The sequence below is a fragment of the Copidosoma floridanum genome, unplaced genomic scaffold (genome assembly GCF_036245765.1).
Source record: "Copidosoma floridanum isolate Cflo_tuat_1 unplaced genomic scaffold, Cflo_Japanese_pri ptg000004l, whole genome shotgun sequence".
NCBI classification, from domain to species: domain Eukaryota; kingdom Metazoa; phylum Arthropoda; class Insecta; order Hymenoptera; family Encyrtidae; genus Copidosoma; species Copidosoma floridanum.
This window is the reverse complement of record NW_028321881.1, coordinates 8,029,617-8,050,373: the sequence shown is the minus strand read 5'-3', so window position 1 is coordinate 8,050,373 and position 20,757 is coordinate 8,029,617. Positions and strand designations below refer to the sequence as shown.

Here is a 20,757-nt window from a genome sequence, read left to right as displayed (position 1 = left end):
TCACTTTTAACCGTTGACTGTTGATCAATCTAACCTAAAAATAACGAAGGGCGTAAATGAATCAAAAATATCAACCTTTATCTGTCAAAGTGGTATACGAAAAAATACAACTGCCATTATCTTTAGCTCTTTAGTTGGAGTGATTTACCGTCTTGCGGGGAAAAAGCCCGTACACCCACACACACGAGCGACCGACTGTTCGAGAAAAGATTAGAGCGATCCCCTGATAATTAAAAAACTGCCCTTTTTTCTTTCTTGTCTTTTTTTTTTTTTTTTTTTTTTCATCATAGTATTTTCATAGTTACGAAGCGTAAGTTGCGATTCAAATAAATATCAAACGCATGTACAAAGTATAAAAGATGTCATTTCAAAACAAAACATCACAGTCACAAATTTCTATGCATACACATCAAATGATAATATTGGATTGTCGAGTCACATATTTTTTTCTTTTTTTTATGTTTTAGGCTCATCTGTACTTTTTTTTCCGTGCAAAGTTCTTTGGAGCCTTTTAAAAAAGCTACTGACACGCCAGTATATCGATTGCGAAATTTCAAAACTATCGGTCGCTGAGACGTAAAATGAAGCTACTAAAAGTACCAGCAGAAACTACTTGGGGGGCTGGAAACAAAGTCCCCGGAAATTTTCGCGTGAGTTAGGGGTTCAAATAATACATAGACAAAGACAATTTTTTTTGCTTATAAAAAAGAGGTACGAAAGAAAACTTTTATTTACAGAAGCTCCCATCACTTTCAAGTACTTTACTAACGTAGTGAGATGTCAAACACCTACAACTACAGGCACAAAATAGTCTTAATTTAAGAAACCTAAAAATTGTACTATAAACTTAAAGTTGTTTTATAAATCCAAAAATTTCTATACAACCTTCTCGTATTACATTTATACTAGTTATTCAGTGATTATCACTTCAGGATAACAATCAGGAAAAAGTACGTTAAATATTTCGGTACTTTCGGAAAGGGGACAAAAAAGGTATCAGGACGGCACGATATAAGCTTACTGGATCTACAAACACGAGAACACAAAATATCTTATTGAAATTACGTTTATATTTTAGCATATTAGTAAGAAATAATCATTTTATCAAACAGAAGAAAATTTATGTGAAGTAAAATAAAAACTATGGTCTCTAATGGAAACATACACTAAAAACTTACTACTAGTACTTACACTAGTACTTTATATTTTTTCCTAATCACAGACTGTCCTCGATACAAATAGCTATAAACTTCTTTGGACACTAGTCACGAAAATAGTCAGAATTTGTCAAGTCTTTTAAAAAAAAGTAATCGTAGATTTAACATTGTTATATATCATATGATTAAAATACCAAACTCGTGCCATTATTATCGCATGTCAAAAGCTATAGAGCTATGATAATGTAAAATAGTCTGTTATTGTTACTTGAACTTTACATGTAACACAATAAATATCAACATCGTACTATGGAGAAAAAATAACGCAAGAATAGATTCAAAACGCGGATTCTTAAATGTTTTTTATTGATAAGTTTTTGACTACGTTACTGCGTATCTTGAATGAGCGCTAATATAATGTCTAACAGCCTTGAAGCCTTTTTGAAAACCATCATATTTATATTTGGAGTGAAGTGATAGAATTATTTACTTTAAAATATTCTTTGCTCAAAGCAATATGCAATATCGATCTTTGCCTTAGAAAAAGAACGATATCTATCTTTGTCTAAGGGTCAGAGTGATAGCGATCTTTGCTTAAAGTAATCTGCGACATTGATCTTTGCCTCCAGAAAAAGCGACTTACCTTTGCTTAAAAAGGGAAATAATATCGATGTTTGCTTAAGGCAATGCGCAATATCGATCAAAGCCTCAGGGCATAAGTGGTATCTATCTTTGTCTCAAAAAAGAGTAATACCGAACTTTACTGAAGGCAAAGTGCAATATTATTCATTGCCTCAGGAAATAAGTAATATTTATCTTTGTCATGATTTTGTGCATGAGGCGATACGCAATATCGATGTTTGTCTCAGTAGATGAGCAATATCCATGTTCATCCAAAAATAAGCGATATGTATTCTCACATCACGAGAAAAGTGATACAGATCGATCTTTGCCTTAGAAGATGAGTGATATTCATCTAGGCCTGAGAAAATGAGCGATATCTGTTTCTGCTTATGGAAAACAATGATACTGATCTTTATTCGTTGTAAAGTGCTAAGACGAAGAGTTGTACCAATTTTTTTTAAACTAAAGTGCAATATCAATCTTTGCTACAAGAGATGAGTAATATCAATTTTTGCCTCAGGAGATAATTAATGTCTATCTTGATCTAATGAAATGAGTGGTACTAAACTTTGCAGGCAGCAATGTGCGATACTAATTTTTTCCTTAGAAGATAAGTAATATTTATCTTAGCCATTGGAAAAAAGTGATACTGAGTTTATCCAGAGGCAAAGCACGATTTTAATTGAGTATCAAGAGGAAAGCAATATTAATTTTTACTTTAATAATCCACAATACTAGTTCAATATTAAGAAGAAGAGTAATATTATTGTTTGCTTTATGAAATATGCAATACTAATTTTTGCTTAAGTCAAAATATGGTGTAATTCTGTCTGAGGAGAAAAGCGATATTTATCCTTTTCTGAGAAGATGAGCGATATCCATCTCTGCCTAAGGATAAAAGTGATACAAATCATTACTCGAGACAAAGTGCTGTAGAGATTTCTGCTTTTAGCGGAAAGTGAGATTAATCTTTGCCTCACTAAGCAAAAAATTCTTATTCATACTTAAGGTATATGTATAGGTATATGTATAAGGTATAGTGATATGTATTATTAATCTCCGTTTTAGTCGATGTGCAATCTTTTTTCAAGATCAAAGCGATGTTTATTCTTACTTGAGAAAATAATTTTTAAATAATATTTCTTACTTTTAGCTTTTATTATCAAGATTGTGACCAGTAACTTAAAGTCAATAGAAGACAGAAGCTTAAAGTTTTATTTAAAATAATAACGCAGTTGACAAGCTATTATTATAGTTACATGAGTACTTTAGTGAAAGAAAAAATTTAAAAATACAGTCATAAATAAAGAAAATATATTTGAACAGTTTATTGTATAATAAAATTCTATGAAAAATCTTGTCACATTATTTTTAATTAGGTTTTTTTTTACAAATTATACTAATAAAGCTTACAGACAAGTTTTTTAGTGGTTGCGGTGGCGCAACGGTAGAGTTGCAGTTCCGTCGATCTCCGAGGTTAAGCTGCATTTGGCGTGGTTAGTACTTGGATATGTGATCGTCTGGTCACCATTCAAGTCTCGCCTTTTCGCCTGTGCTCTTGATTCTCGAAGGTCGATTAACTGTTTCTCTGACGCTTCGTCTACGTGATCATAGGTGTGACTGAGTTGGTCCAGATGTTTATGTACGTATACGTATATAAAAATCTGATCATAACTCAGGTGCACCGACGGCTAATTAACACTATGATGCTTGTGTAAAAGAATGCCATGTCTGAGCCTACCGGCGATGATGAATAAACAAAGAAAAAAAAAAAAAAGTACTTTTGTGTTAGCAAAACTAGAACTCATAACAAGAATGGCGACCATTTCCAAAAAAAGGTTCAGGAAACTGGATAAGGAAGTCAGGATAAAGACAAAATCTAGGATCACTGCACCTGTAAATACGAGTACAAATAAAACTATTCCCATTTGAAAAAATTGAAATGTAATAAAAGTAAAAAAATAAAAGTAAAATGTATTTTATCATACGTAAACTTGATTTCTTACCCCCTTACCCCAACATCAACATCCGTATGATTTAACCAAACCCCTTTTCCTAAAACTGTCTGCAGCCTCTTGATATAAACACGTAGATAGATGTACAAGTGTTCGATTAAGCTGTTTGGTCAAAAAACGAACATTAATGCAGAAATCATGATAACTATTGAGTCAAGCATTAGCAAAAACAAAGTGTTAAGTATCTAGAAAAACAATGCATTTTTATACCACTTTAAGCAAAAAATGTATTGATGATAGTTAAATTAATTTTTATTTTATTGTAGAGTTAGTATGTTCTATTATCACAAATTTAAAACAAAAATTTTTGTCACGTTGTTTTAAAACAATCCGCCTAAAAAAATTCTTTTTTCAAACACAGAGTTTCTAAAATAAAAGTCATTTTATTTATTACGTAGGAATTTCCAGATAAAATTATTATTGAATTTAAAACCGAAACTATTTTTCATAATTTCAAAAACCTACTTAAAGCTGAACTTAACTGTTTTATAAACGGAAATTAAAAAAAATTTTAAACATTATATGACTAACATAAAAATAATTTTTTCGCAATAATTACAGTATCATAGTGATATTTAATAACATAAAAAACATTGCAGAAAATAACATAGCAAGAAAAAATTCATGAGTTGCATTATTTTTTACTTCTAAGGATATCTAAGGAAATCTAAGGAATAAACGCAATCGCACCTACAATTACACAGTCAGATTTAAAAGAATCAAGTAACCTTTTTTAAAAGCGTAACAAAACTTAGTGAAAATTATGTTTTAAGGAAACATTGTAAATGTACACGAGTAGGAGTATTATTAAGAATTATTTATGACCTTAACCTATGTATTGTTTAGTTGTAGAATTATGTTTCATACATAATATATATTTTATCCTTATCAATCAAGAAAAAAAAGTTTGGATTATAGATAGTTATTTATTTTATAATTTAGTACAATTCAAGCCATAAATATTTAGAAGAACCTGAAAGTAGACTGCATGACTTTCGTTTAGTCAGTGGCTAGAGAAAAGTAGGAGAGCCATAAAGGTGTGGGCTAATTAAACATAAAACACAGTACTAAAATTAATTTTAATATATTTAACAGAAGTAAGAAACTTGGCATTTCTTCCCAAAAGAATTAGTGGATTTTAACAAAATTAATAGAACAGTAGAAATATTGGAATAATAACAACAAAAATTTTGAGTCCATGCTGAAATCTTTTTCGTTAGAGATAGGTATGGCACACAATACACCAAACGAAGTGTGTAGCTTATTGACGAAATGGTGGTACGGATGACTTACTTGTTTGAGCTTCAGGTTCCTTAGCTGCAGCGCTCATCGTTTCCTTGATCACTAAGTATAGGGGCGCGTTATTAATGAAATATTTATACGATTAGGAGCTCGCATAGTCTGGTAATTCCATGACAATAGACTTTGTCAATGCTGCCACAAATAATAAATAGGGTTTGATTTCGAATCCTTAATCATAGTGTCATTTGCGTCTTGGTAGTGTTGCTTAACATAGCTTAAAAAATTTCTAAAAGTTAAAAATCCGGTTTTTTGTTACATGAGAAACGTATATCATAAAGTTGTAAAATGTAAATATGTCTTTGGACTGAGACTTATTTTTTATTTTTATAGTATTTCTTTTCAGTTGTGGAGAAAATTATTCCACATTCAGTAAAAAAATACTCTTTGTTAAGAAGAAAAAAAGCATTTTTTCAGTAAAGTAGAAACAGCCATAAATTATTATCCGATTTATTGTAAGATTACGAAAAAACGCCTTTTCGAAAATCAGTCATTGTCCAGCTTGAGTCAGGCCTACGCGATTCATTCATTCGAGCCTAAATTATTTGTTATAGGTTGTTTCTATAATGCAATAAATGTAAAAAATAAATATTTATAATTTTTCATCTAAAACAAATTGAAATAAAATTGTCACATTCTTAGAACTTTGTTTTAATTACGTTTTAATTCCGATATAATTAGGTAGGTTGATAGTAAATATACATTTTAGTTATAGGAAAGCTGTTTTTTACATGTTTATCTACAAAATAAATAATTTAAATAGAAAGTTGTTGACAAAATTTAGATTAACTGGCGGAAAAATATGTGCAAGGCGATATCAACATATTTTGAAGCTTAGTACTTTTAAGCAATTTCCGATATGATTTATCCAATAGTTCATCATCATAAAGCACTTTGAATCTAGAATTTCTACTCCCCACTGTAGAATCAACTAGGCAGCGTACAATCATAGCTTAGTTGCAAACGCAAATATGGCAGAAAAAGATACGTAACAGAGTGTGAATGCAGCTAATATGGATGCAAAAATTAGGGCTTCAATATTCGAATATTTGTTTGAATACTGGCAAAGAGAAATGTCCAAATTATAAAGCTAGTAAATCTGATTTTCTCGTCAAACAGTAGACAGTGAAAAACCATAACTTAGAGACAGAACAATATAACAAATTTAACGATGAGTTATCAACGCTATTTCTACTTGAACTTTATGTAATTAAAATACATTATTTTTTTGTAAGAAAATATATCAACGTAAACTTGTTTTTTGTTGATAAAATGTAATCATTCTGTACTGAAAAAAATATAACTAAATTAGAATACTTAAAATATTTTATTTAACAACCTCAAGTGACAGTTATTTTGTTTGGATGTATGTAAAAAAAACGTTTTGTATGACTGAAATATATATGTGCTACGAATATATCAACCAACGAAATTGTATTACAAAGAACAGAATCCTAAAAACGTCACAATTTTATCCTAATTTTTCTTAGATTTTACTTTAAAACAAATGATTCTTATATTTTTTGCACTATGGTACTGCGTTATACGTAGGACGTAGGTTCTGAAAGTATACTGTCAGTCCTGCCCCAGCTTACTAATCTTCAATGTAGGAAAAGGCCTTTTTTTGTTATTTTATTGTCTGTAGGATGATTTTTAACTGATTAAAAAATCTTTTATTTTACTGCACAAAGGTTCACAAAATATAAAATGATTCGCTTTAGGAATAAAAAAACACAACTTTTGAAGATTTTTCCTATTTCTCAGATTATTTATAGTATACAGTAAACCCTAATTTAGTAATTTTCTTATAATATACAACCTTATTATTTAACTTTCTTTGTAACAAACTGCATTTTACATTGAAAAGAAATTGTATTTGAAATTTTTAGTAGTCTCTTAGATTATGTTGTTTAACAGCTCCAGAAATTCAAATGATGCAACGTATTAACGAATATTTGCATCCAGATGATCCTGTGCATTATTTCTTAGTTGCATTAAATTTAACTCAACCATTAGGTCGTTCGTAGATTTACTGGACTAACAGGGGTTGTGTTTAAGTCTGCCAGTCCTACTTCGATTGGTACGTGGAATATCAGGGTATTAAACTAAAGGGCGTTTAAATAAACTAAGAACTGGGTGGATGGTAAACCTAATCTTAAGTTTGATGTACTGGAGTCTAGGTGCAGAAATATCAAAAAAAGTTTAAACAAAATATAAAAAATATAAAAACATCAAAATTAAAAATGCAAAAAATGTGTATGTCTTATTCACTTGCAATAATCTTTCGAATAGTACAAAAACTACAAATTTAAAAGAAAATGCAAGTATACTCATATTATTTAAAAGAAATTAAGTATAAGTACTAGTTGTTATGATTGGCCTCAAACCCTACAAAATAAGAATCAGTTCGTGTATTGTTTTGGAAACACTGAACGACTGGTTTTAGTTCTCACTAAATAAATAAAGGATCGCAAATCCTTAAATTTTTATACTGATTTTCTCAGAAGTTATTTTCCAGAAAACGTTTATTTATTTTTTATTAAAACGAAAACCTTATCTTGAATTATCTAATGAAATCTACTCAGTGCCAGTTTGTACGAAATCAAAGTTTTCAATAACCATCTCTTGTGGAACCTGGTTTGAGATTAAAAAATAAGTATTTGATCAACAACTACGCGTGTAAAGTGAGATTTTGTCAATCAAACAGTGACTTCCCATAACCTCCAAAAATGAGGAATATTTAAGGAATCTCTGATGGTTGTGAAGCGATGTACGGTGTCAATAAATGCTTTTTTCGTATAATTATTAACTTTACTTAGGCGCATGGCATCAGTAACCATAAAAATAACCATGACCACGTAACTTAGAAGATCTCTTACCAAACGCGAGAACTGGGAAACTTTCCTATCAATTAAGATTAATGACAAACTGCCTGTATTTTAAACTATGACTAAGTTTTGCTTGAATCACTTGATGATTTTTCAAGATCAAACAGTAACGATAACTAGTGACGTCAGTTCGTTTAGCCCAACCATGCAATAAAACAAGATGTTATGCTCTATCAGCGACTGAGTTGAGGTATCTTTGTTGTACATATTTAGAGAATGTTTGGCAGCTAGAGTTAGTAGAGAATGATCAACTTACCTTGAACCCTCAAACGCTCACCAGAAACAATATGTGCCAGTTTTTGCAGGTGACTAGAAGTAGGTAGAGACTCATGATTTTTTACAGAAAACCCTTGATTAATAATGTTATAATTAGTGTAAGTTGAAAATAAACTTAAGCTTTTTCATTCTCTTATTGTCAATTTATTGTCAACTCTAATCAATCATTGATAGAAAAACGAAAAAAATATGCACGTACTCTGAGCAAACTTTCTACTTCAAAATGTAGCACAAGGTTGACTGAAGGCATACTCTTGTGAGTTCAACCTTAAAGACTGGATAACTAAAAAAAAGCTCGTAATTTACATTGACGCCATCAAAGGCCATATAATGAAGAGATACTGAGCTTGTAAAAAACGTTGAGTAAATCACTCCATGAATGAAAAAGAACTGCAGAAAAAGTGCTATTATCTACAAAATGATGCACCATTCTCAACATAAGCAACCTTGTACTTGGCTGTCTGAAGTGAGCCATAAATCTTGTCACTAATAATAACTGCATCATATAAGACAGCAGCTGAGCATGACTTTGGAGCATCAGCATATTCACAAACCTTAAGACCTTAAGAGTCAAGTTTTCTTTTGAATATTAGTTCTGATGGAAAATGAATTATTTAATACAAGAATTTCAATCCACCACTTAGTCCGATTCTCAGTCACTGATTATTTTAATAATTCATATTACCTAATTCGCAATAAGCAAAGCAATCAGAAAAGAATTTCGGCAACGATAAAAGTAGGTAAGAACCATCTCAAGGAATTAAAGTCCAAGGCACATGGGTTAGAAAGTTTTGTTTAGTCCAATACCTGAGAAATTCGCTGTTCGAAAACTAAAATGGAAACTAATAACTAGGAAGACTTTAAAATAATGTAAGTATGATGAATACTAACTTAAATATGCACATCACTAGTAAATCGTTTTAGCAATAGAAATTTATTCAAGCAAGGGCTACTAATTCATTAAGTTTAGCCTGATTTCCTTTAAGAAAATGGCCCCTAGAGCAACAATAATCTACATACATTGACGCTGAAGGAATTTCATCAGCTTAAATTTTCCAAGCTTCCTTGTACTAAGCGGTTTGTCTGACAATAGCTAAGAAATGACTGAAGCATATACCTACAGAAGAAGTCAGAACTAACATACAGTTCAGTAAGAGAGTGATCTGAGTTCTTGGCTGCAGTTACCATTTGCCTACCAACGCCAGTCGTCTCAGTCTGCCAGGAGTGTTGTTGTCCTATATAGAAGAGCTCTCAGCACAATAATGGCCGCAGACTCGTGTAATAGTGGTGAGTCCAGCAGCATTAAGAGTGCATACATCATTTTGAGTACACTGGAGTAGTTTTTTTGAAAAATAGGGACTAGTAAGTTTTTAATTTGATACATATTCATGTCTTAAAACACCATATAAAGAACATCTGGCAAATATACTAAGTGGTTTGATGTAGGTATTTAAAACTAGAAAAAAGAAAAGCCAAAACGTTGAAGGAAAAAGTGATAAAAGTGTCTTTGTATAAATAAGGAAGGAAAAAGAAAGATGGATGGCTTACTGGTGCATGTACTTGAAACAAGAATGCGTGTAAAAAAAAGAGAAAAAATGCGCAACGCGCTGAGGTTTCGACCACGTTAAAACGTAGCTTGACTTAGAGTTAAAAAAGGAAAGCCAAACGACTACTCTTATGCAGCAAAAACATGTGGCTCTTATTTGGGCCACTTCTTACCAAAGGTCTAAGAAGATCGTAACAAAATAAATAAAACAGTAGAAAGGTTACAATAAATTTAAATTAATGAGTTACTCAAATCATTTTATTTGATAGAGATGAGTATGACACAAAATAGCGAAACAAGTGTGCAATATATCAACGTAAAAAGCAGTGTTGCTTGTTTGAGCTACAGGTATTAGCTGCCTATTTACTTTGAGCGCAATTCCGAAATCGCGCCCCGACTGGGCACTTTGAGAACGATTGGTTGTCATTAGAAAAGGTAATTATTATGAAATCGAGCTTTCAGCTCCATTTACCAGGTGGCCAACCCTTAAATGTCGCTTCTCATGGAAATCAATTCATGGTACTGTCCTTTTCTAATAACGACCAATCGTTCTCAAAGTGTCCAGTGAGGGTTCGATTTCGGAATTACACTCAAAGCGAATAGCTACAGCACTTGTCATCTACTCCATCATCAAGCACAGCAGCGTGTCATTAGTTAAATACTTACACGTCTGCGATTCTAGAATTTGTTTATCTAATTTTGTTTTACTGACTGTAACTGACAAATAATTTAACGCGGTATAGAAACAGAAACCCTGAAGGGAGTAATACTTAAGTCATCAAAATTTTCTTACTAAACGTATATTCCATTACATTTCTAAAATCAAAACTATATTAAATCTTCTATATGCTGGGCATGATAGATATTTTTAAATTTACTAAACATGTTAAAAGTTCTAATTAAGTATAAATAACCATTTTCAATAAAAAAAATTTTTAATAAAACTTTTTTAATTATGTTACGTTTGATGTGCTTTTACAAAGTGTTGCATTTTACTTAACCTTAAATTTTTTCTGTACGTTTCTTTCACTTGCCTTATCTATATTCATACTAACCTGTGGAATAAAATGTTTATTAAATAATGACAAAATCTCTATTAAGCCATACACAATAAATTTTAATGGTATTTATTAATTCAAAACGACATACCATATCCCACTTAAAAATTACAAGAATAGTAGTAACAATAGAATATTTTTGAAAAGTCCGCATGAAGAGCTTAGTACAGTTGTTATTTTCGATTTCTTTGTTCATATTTCACAATCATGTATTGTATAATACTCATTACATTGTCACAAGTAGCAAGAAACTTAGCACGTGAAGCGTACAAGAAGGCGAAATTTCATCACTATAAATGTGCTAATAAATACCATGCTAGGTACGGCTGTACTTTCCTTTTTTCCAGTGAAACGGTTACAGCAACATCAATCTTGCGCAAAGAGTAGAGGAGTAAAATGAGAAAATATGAAAAATGCAGTGGTAAATGTCAAGATAAAGTTAAAAGGCTAGAGAGATGCAGTAGTAGCTGTATGCCCAGGCATGGAAGGGCTACCAGAAGAAGTTAAGTTAGTTTTTCTCGAGTTATCTACGAAATTATCAAAAGTTGTGCAAAAATTTGTGTACTGTAGTACAAGGAAATGTTAAAATTAATAATAATTATGTGAATATGCAGACTCAGCAGTCAACCGAGCTAACATCCACTTAGTGAAGATATTGTCGTTACAGAGAGTCTGTAGAGACGTGGTGGATGACCAAAAAATAAAGTACTACAGCTTTTTAAGACAGCGGAAATAGGCACCATCAGATCCTGCCGTGACGATGTTCGTGCTAAAGTCGGGACTTACCCAGGTATAGTATAACTGCTTGTACTTGGTGTGGGGCCGCAAACGAGTGGAAGAATTTAAATAACCAGAATTAAAGTAAATGTAAGAGAGAGAAAAATAGAGAGAAAGAAAAAAGGTAATTTTTAATATTACAAGAGTGTAAACAGGCGGGACAAACGCAAACGAAGAAAAAGAGAAGGAGAGAGATGTTGGGGGTATCTTTTATTCTGCCAGCACTTTTACTTCATATTTGACGAGGCCACTATATTACGACAAAGAGTCTGTAACTGTTATCGATAGATAACTCATTCTGGAGTTAATATCTGGCTGTCATGTTAGTAATTCTCTTTCTCCCGAGCAGGCTCTTCGGGAACCTCATTTTGGAAAACAACATAAATCGAAAAGAAAAGAGAAAGTCAAATCTACTCAATACAAGTAAGCTCTCGGGCTGCTAGCTCAGTCAGGCAGAAGCTTAAAAAGCTTACGAAATAGTGTAAGGTTTAAATTCTTTCTATCAGTATCTTTTAAAAACTTTAAAAGAAACAATTTTTAATACGTTACGTCCCTTATAACATACTGAACTTTTAAGTCAAACCTATATTGTTGCATATACATGTTTAAATTAGAAAGGAGTATACAGCACACTTTTGATGAAAGGTTTCAGCTATTTTATGAAAATTTATGATGAGTGAGAATCTCAAATTTTTTAGGATGTTTCATTACTTATCATTATATTCAACTATAACAAAACTATTCTGTAAACGTAAATACATTTAGAAATATACATCATTTTGAAATATACACTATAAGTTTTCACAGTTTTCTATGTTTTAAAATAATAGATTATTTTATTAACATTAATCAGATTTGCTATTTTATTCTGTATCTTCCCTAAAGTAAATTTTATTTAGTTATCAGACACATTAATAAATTTTAAAACTTAATAATACAAACAAAAAATCTGTACTTACGTAGTAATGAAAAAATATTGGTTGTATACTATTTAAATAATACTAAAGGAGTATATCTCATAGGAAATGAGTTTGGACATCCAGAATGGCTAGATTTTCCTCGAGTTGGCAATAAAGATAGCTTCAGTTATGCAAGGCGTCAATGGAATTTAGTCGATGACTCACTTTTAAAGTACAAATTCATGAATAATTGGGACAGAGCAGTCAATTTACTTGAAGAACAGTATAAATGGTTGAGCTCTGATCATGTAAGTCAAAAGTAAAAGTAAAGTCCTTACTAAAATTTAAACTATGCTAAAAAGTTAAAATGTATAAAATAACTAAACCTAAAAATTCTTCAATCATAGTAATCTTCTGACAAAAGTATGTAATTAACTTACTATGTTTGTATGACAAGACCGCAATTATTAAGAATTTTGTGCTTGTTCAATTAACATTGTTACTTACAATTATTACGGTTTCAAAAACATTATATAATTACTCAAGCCATAGTCTGACAAAAAATTTTTATTCTTGATAATAATAATAGACAAATTTTAAATTTAAACTTATTAAGCGCTGTTTTACAAAGCATGTTATATCTTCTCTCATATAGAATTTACTTTGTCAACAGAGTTTATTATAGCTATTAAAGCATATTATAGCCGTAGCATCGTATACTTCGTCGATTGTCACAGGCACACAAAAAGAAACAAGAGTGTCTGTGCAATTAACCAGACCTATAAGTTTTTATGTATTTTTCGACGTTAAATGCGAATTTTCAACAAGAGAAGATGGGTCCAGCAACTTTTTTGTAGGGTTTTGCTTGAAAAACCTCATTTTTTACGGTTTTTTCATGGTTTTTTTTATATAAAAAAAATAAAGAAAAATTTTATTTTTTTAACTTCAGAATCGAATTCTACGGGAAAAAATACATTAAAAACCATGTTTTAAATTTTCTTGTTACAGAAATTTTAACCCACCATACTGCGATGAAAAGGCAGAAAATCGCGAAAAGTGGAAATTTGCTTCAGATTTGATTAAAATGACATTAAAATCAAGTTTTACGATCTTAAACCGATTTATAAACATTGAAAGTACTATACTGGGGGTTTTTAAGGTCGCTGATTTAGAATTTGAAGTCATTTTTTTCAAAAAACAACTCCTCGATGGCGTAAGTGGACAATAAACGTGATAAATTGATATTTTTTTCAAAAAATAGATGTTTTGGACACTGTTTTGGAGCTTTTCCACTACATGAATCACAAAACTAGAATTTTTTTTGACTCTTGATCACAAAGTAAGACTTAGAACTTATGTATAGCGATATTCATAAACGTTCTGAAATTTTTAGCTTCTTTTAAGAAGTGCCTTAGAGTTTTAATGGGTAAATCAAATGAGAGTAACGATCGTCTTAACGATATAGACTGAGCCTGATGAGGTTGGCGTTAAGACCAACGAAACGTTGCTCAAACTAACACCTGACTTTGGAGTTTTTATTCTCACTCCTAAATTAGCTCTTACTGATCGTGTGCTTATGCACAAAACCTCAAGAAATCATGTAAATCAAATGAGTTTGTAGAATTTTCGCTAATACTTCGCAACTTCGATAGTGAGATGTTGAATACTAGATATTGGCGATGTCTATTTTTATTTTTGTCTTCCAAAAAAATATTTTAAATGAAGTTTGAAAGTGTTTTATGCTTGCGCACACGTTTCTCGTCAAATGACCGGCGCGGGTGTAAAGAATTTCTGACACGCTTTTGACCTCTTTTTGAAGATGCTTCTCTCTTCATCACTCAGCAGTAATCTGCCAACATATTTATACGCCATCGTCCTTGAAATCTGCGTTCACATTCCTTCAAGTCTTGGTGAAACCGTTCTCCTTGCTCTTTACTAAAGTCCCCGTTGTTTTCAGGAAATTGATCCATATGTGAATCAAGGAAATAAAGCTTTAAGTTCATTAGGCAGCCCAGTTTTTCAAAGTTGCGTACCATTTTTTTTACAATAGTTTTGTAATTTACGTCTTTAGTGTTACCCAAAAATTTTGTTGATACATCTTTAAAACTAGACCATGCTGCTTTCTCATCATCTTTCATAGTTGTTTCAAAGTTTTCATCTCTAAATACAGAACGAATTTTAGGTCCATCAAAAATACCTGCGCTTTGTTTACCATCTGTTTGGTGGTGAAATACTTGGCTCAAATATTCTTAGCATTCTCCATCTTGGTCTAATGCCTTGACAAATTATTTCATTAAACCAAGCTTTGTGTGAAAAGGTGGTATTAAAATTTTGGACAAATTCACAAGTGGCTCTTTTACAATATTTTGTTTTCCATATTCAAGTGACTCTCTTAGTGGCCAAATTTTCTTTTTGTAGTGGTTTTTTCTATCTGTACTATCAAACATACACAAATAATAAGGATATTTTGTAAATCCAGATTGTTGTCCTAGTATCATAGATAAAATTTTTAAGTCTCCACATATTTGCCATTTATGTTCCTCGTATTTTATTTTTGACAGAACCAATTCAATGTTTAAATACTCTTCTTTAAGCACCCTTAAATGCGCTAATGGTACAGGAGCGTACTTGTTTATGTTATGAAGAAGGAATGCTTGAAGGTTCCGCTTCGACGAATCAATGAACAGGCGCCAATCCTCAGGTTTGTTTTTTTTTTTTTTTTTTTTTTTTTTTTTTGATACCGGGTTACCACGACAGCCTACTTGGCCTAGTCACAGGGGCCACCTATTCACCACCTATGTGTGGGGGTGTATTGCCACATCCATTTCTAAACCTTTTTTCTCGCCTCCTACCTGAATCCATGGGCACAGTGTGAGTATCTCCGGTGGAACACCTTGCCAGTTAAGCTGACACTCTCTGCACCGATGGTGCATCGGGTCCACTCACCACTGTGTAGCCCTTCCCCGGAGAAGACTCCATTATTCCAGGACGTCCACTCCTCGCCGGTAAGGCTGGCGATCCCTGCCTAACGCCTGGCATCGGGTCCGCTAATCCCTACCTATAGCCCTTACACTGTTTCGCATTCACCCAGACCCGAAAACCTGTTAGGCAAGGAAAAAACCCTGGAATTACTCTGAAGGAAAATTCCACGGAAAAACCTGCCCCGAAACAGCCGGGGTTACGTAGGAACTTTTCCCGATGAAAACAGTTTTTGAAAAAGATCTTTAGATAGGCCAGCCTTTATAAAGAGCAATTTAAATTGATAGCTTCAGACTTTGAAAAGCGAAATATGCTGACAAAGGAAACTAAAGTAAGTGAATATTGTGACCGAGAGAAAACTTTTCGTAAATATTTTAAAGAATATTTAGGGCTAGTTTACTTCATTGACGTAAAAGGACTTATTGACGAATTAAAAACAGGTATATACAAACCTGAGAATTGAGGAGCAGCATTGGCTCAGTGGTAAGTTTGCTTGTTACTGATACAACTCAGTTCTAGGGGTCGTGGGTTCGATTCCCGGTGAATGCAGATTTTTTCAAAAACTATTTTCATCGGGAAAAGTTCCTATGTAACCCCGGCTGTTTTGGGGCAGATTTTTCCGTGGAATTTTCCTTCAGAGTAATTCCAGGGTTTTTCTCTTGCCCCACAGGTTTTCGGGCCTGGGTGAATGTGAAACAGTGTAAGGGCTATAGGTAGGGATTAGCGGACCCGATGCCAGGCGTTAGGCAGGGATCGCCAGCCTTACCGGCGAGGAGTGGACGTCCTGGAATAATGGAGTCTTCTCCGGGGAAGGGCTACACAGTGGTGAGTGGACCCGATGCACCATCGGTGCAGAGAGTGTCAGCTTAACTGGCAAGGTGTTCCACCGGAGATACTCACACTGTGCCCATGGATTCAGGTAGGAGGCGAGAAAAAAGGTTTAGAAATGGATGTGGCAATACACCCCCACACATAGGTGGTGATTGGGTGGCCCCTGTGACTAGGCCAAGTAGGCTGTCGTGGTAACCCGGTATCAAAAAAAAAAAAAAAAAAAAAAAAAAAAACAAACCTGAGGATTGGCGCCTGTTCATTGATTCGTCGAAGCGGAACCTTCAAGCATTCCTTCTTCATAACACAAACAAGTACGCTCCTGTACCATTAGCGCATTTAACGGTGCTTAAAGAAGAGTATTTAAACATTGAATTGGTTCTGTCAAAAATAAAATACGAGGAACATAAATGGCAAATATGTGGAGACTTAAAAATTTTATCTATGATACTAGGACAACAATCTGGATTTACAAAATATCCTTGTTATTTGTGTATGTTTGATAGTACAGATAGGAAAAACCACTACAAAAAGAAAATTTGGCCACTAAGAGAGTCACTTGAATATGGAAAACAAAATATTGTAAAAGAGCCACTTGTGAATTTGTCCAAAATTTTAATACCACCTTTTCACACAAAGCTTGGTTTAATGAAATAATTTGTCAAGGCATTAGACCAAGATGGAGAATGCTAAGAATATTTGAGCCAAGTATTTCACCACCAAACAGATGGTAAACAAAGCGCAGGTATTTTTGATGGACCTAAAATTCGTTCTGTATTTAGAGATGAAAACTTTGAAACAACTATGAAAGATGATGAGAAAGCAGCATGGTCTAGTTTTAAAGATGTATCAACAAAATTTTTGGGTAACACTAAAGACGTAAATTACAAAACTATTGTAAAAAAAATGGTACGCAACTTTGAAAAACTGGGCTGCCTAATGAACTTAAAGCTTTATTTCCTTGATTCACATATGGATCAATTTCCTGAAAACAACGGGGACTTTAGTAAAGAGCAAGGAGAACGGTTTCACCAAGACTTGAAGGAATGTGAACGCAGATTTCAAGGACGATGGCGTATAAATATGTTGGCAGATTACTGCTGAGTGATAAAGAGAGAAGCATCTTCAAAAAGAGGTCAAAAGCGTGTCAGAAATTCTTTACACCCGCGCCGGTCATTTGACGAGAAACGTGTGCGCAAGCATAAAACACTTTCAAACTTCATTTAAAATATTTTTTTGGAAGACAAAAATAAAAATAGACATCGCCAATATCTAGTATTCAACATCTCACTATCGAAGTTGCGAAGTATTAGCGAAAATTCTACAAACTCATTTGATTTACATGATTTCTTGAGGTTTTGTGCATAAGCACACGATCAGTAAGAGCTAATTTAGGAGTGAGAATAAAAACTCCAAAGTCAGGTGTTAGTTTGAGCAACGTTTCGTTGGTCTTAACGCCAACCTCATCAGGCTCAGTCTATATCGTTAAGACGATCGTTACTCTCATTTGATTTACCCATTAAAACTCTAAGGCACTTCTTAAAAGAAGCTAAAAATTTCAGAACGTTTATGAATATCGCTATACATAAGTTCTAAGTCTTACTTTGTGATCAAGAGTCAAAAAAAATTCTAGTTTTGTGATTCATGTAGTGGAAAAGCTCCAAAACAGTGTCCAAAACATCTATTTTTTGAAAAAAATATCAATTTATCACGTTTATTGTCCACTTACGCCATCGAGGAGTTGTTTTTTGAAAAAAATGACTTCAAATTCTAAATTAGCGACCTTAAAAACCCCCAGTATAGTACTTTCAATGTTTATAAATCGGTTTAAGATCGTAAAACTTGATTTTAATGTCATTTTAATCAAATCTGAAGCAAATTTCCACTTTTCGCGATTTTCTGCCTTTTCATCGCAGTATGGTGGGTTAAAATTTCTGTAACAAGAAAATTTAAAACATGGTTTTTAATGTATTTTTTCCCGTAGAATTCGATTCTGAAGTTAAAAAAATAAAATTTTTCTTTATTTTTTTTATATAAAAAAAACCATGAAAAAACCGTAAAAAATGAGGTTTTTCCTACAAAAAAGTAGCTGGACCCATCTTCTCTTGTTGAAAATTCGCATTTAGCGTCAAAAAATACATAAAAACTTATAGGTCTGGTTAATTGCACAGACACTTTTGTTTTTTTTTGTGGGCTTGTGTTATTTTTATAAGTTGATTTGATAAGTTGCTTTTATTTCTCGGCTTTCCATGAATTAGTACTTGGTTTTTTGGTTTTATATGTGCTACCTAGTAATTTTAATTGCATATATTCGAATTTTATTAGAGTAAGTTTTCTACAATCTTTCAACAGCTTTTATATTCAACGTGTGTTAATGAAGTGGGAAGAATATTTTGTGCTAAATCCTAAGGAACAATATCGAAATTCTATTAATTCCAAGATTCAAATAATAATCTATACTAGTTCATTAGGGTGGTTTAATAGTTTGGAAAGTAGAAAGAAGCATAATATTATAGAGAAATAAACAAGAAAAAAATTACTGTGTTATCGGTAGAGGGAAAGCGTTTCAAACAGAGGTGATTTATAGTTTAATAGTCTATAAGTTCATCACGTACGTTCTTCGATTAAGCAAAATGAGGGTATTAGTATTATTCGTTTGGATTTATGTTGCCGTATATGGATTGCTCTTCATGCTAGTGTCCTGTAATAATTTGCAGTACCAAAAGAAAAATCCAGTTGTGTGGAAGCGGCATGAGGTAAATTTTAGGAAGCAGAGAAAGCCTGGAGACCGTGCTACTGTTTACTTTAAATTTGCACACTTGAATTTTAAAACATCAAAGAGTAAGTATTTTTGACGATATGCCAACAATTAATTCACTTTCTTTGATCCTGTTTTACAGCTTTATTGACAAACGATGTCCGTAAAGTAGTTAAAACAACAAAAACGAGACTTATGTACCTCAAAATGATTAAATTCAGAGCGTGCGTTGGCTCAGTCAGCTAGGTCGTGGATTGGCACGCGGGAGACCGTCATTCGATTCCCGGCCAGTGCGACTTTCGGGCAAGTACCTCTGTGATTGTTCACATGTGCTTTTTCACCACGCAATGCTCCTCCAGGAGGGCTTAGGCGACATCCTCGCAGAATCATTTCCTAATTCCTCCCTACCCCCCTCCCAGTGATGGAAGGCCTCCCATCCCTCTTCCCTTTCTTCTCCAAAGTGCTAAGTACCCTGTGTAGTGCCCTTATCAAAGGAGCCGGACGTAAAGCACTATATTATTTAAAAAAAAAAAAATTAAATTCACTTTCTGATTCTCGCATTTTATGAGATTTTGCACGTCTTCACTCCAATATTTCTAATAAAAGAGAGTGCGAAATTCATTAAAGTTATTTATTTAACGCGAAATAAAAAGCCACCAATCTGACGCAGATCCCTTCAAGGATTGCCCAATTACGTACTTCAAGTGTTGGGGAATGATGCCCATATCCTCGATATAATTCTGTAAATCATAAATGTATCGAGTAGGTTAGTCATATGAAGATGCAGCGAACGTTGGGAGCTCGAGCCGTAAGGCATAAGTAGACTGCCCCCCCATTCTCCAGAGCAGGAGGCCGTATGTTTAAATGAAATGGGTTTTCAATTTGTTGCGGGACTGGCCATGTTCGTCTTTCTAAATAACGCAGTCTATTATCTTGTTCATTACGCATTTGTTCTATACGCTCCCGTGTTTCGTGAACTGTATGTTGAATGTTGAACGTGCGCTAATTCCTCGAAACGTCAACTCAAATCATTGATTTGTCTTTCGATATGGAGAAAAGTAGTCTCTCTGTTTGTTGTGTTTATAGCTAGAAGAGCGTCTACTGCAGCGGTATCGGAAAGTTTGCTCGTTCTGTTGTGTTGTATGTCTTCGTAGTGGGGTAACGATAAAGGGTCGTCTTCGTCACCTTCACGCGACCTAAGTGTCCTATCCGACGCTGTTACCATACGCTTTTGTTTACGTTTCGGGTGTGTACCTGTGCGCTCTTGTAGAGTTGTTGTCGTTTCATGTATTGTATCGACCCCGGGTGTTATGAAAGTAGCGTTAGGAGGTGACCGTTGCATCCTCGTAACGTACTTGCGTGTTTATTAAAATTCCGTCTTACACAAAGTGACTCCCGGTCCCACCAGGGGTACCAATAATGCGGGGTATTTTCCTTATATGGGATACGGGATACGATGGAACCAGGAGCGCAATATATTAAATAATAAAAATACGAATGATTATAATTTAATCCCAAAATATATTCAAAGCTCTTGTCTTATAAAATAGTTAAAAACTTTGATCTCAACGCAAAGACTAATTTATCTAATTAATGAAAAAAGAAATGAGAACATAATAAAACACAACGCAGTTATCAAACACCATTCAAACC

The 20,757-nt window shown here is 33.2% G+C and overlaps 1 protein-coding gene across 2 annotated transcripts in view; it reads left to right on the top strand.

The window, feature by feature from the left end:
* The window catches only part of AGBE (1,4-alpha-glucan-branching enzyme), a 567,870-nt gene that overhangs the window by 507,976 nt on the left and 39,137 nt on the right, over positions 1–20,757 (top strand). For both annotated transcript variants that reach the window (XM_089597372.1, XM_089597367.1), the window contains one exon: positions 12,663–12,847. In XM_089597372.1, coding sequence (XP_089453498.1) covers positions 12,663–12,847 — 185 coding nt within the window. The remainder of the gene's footprint in view (positions 1–12,662; positions 12,848–20,757) is intronic.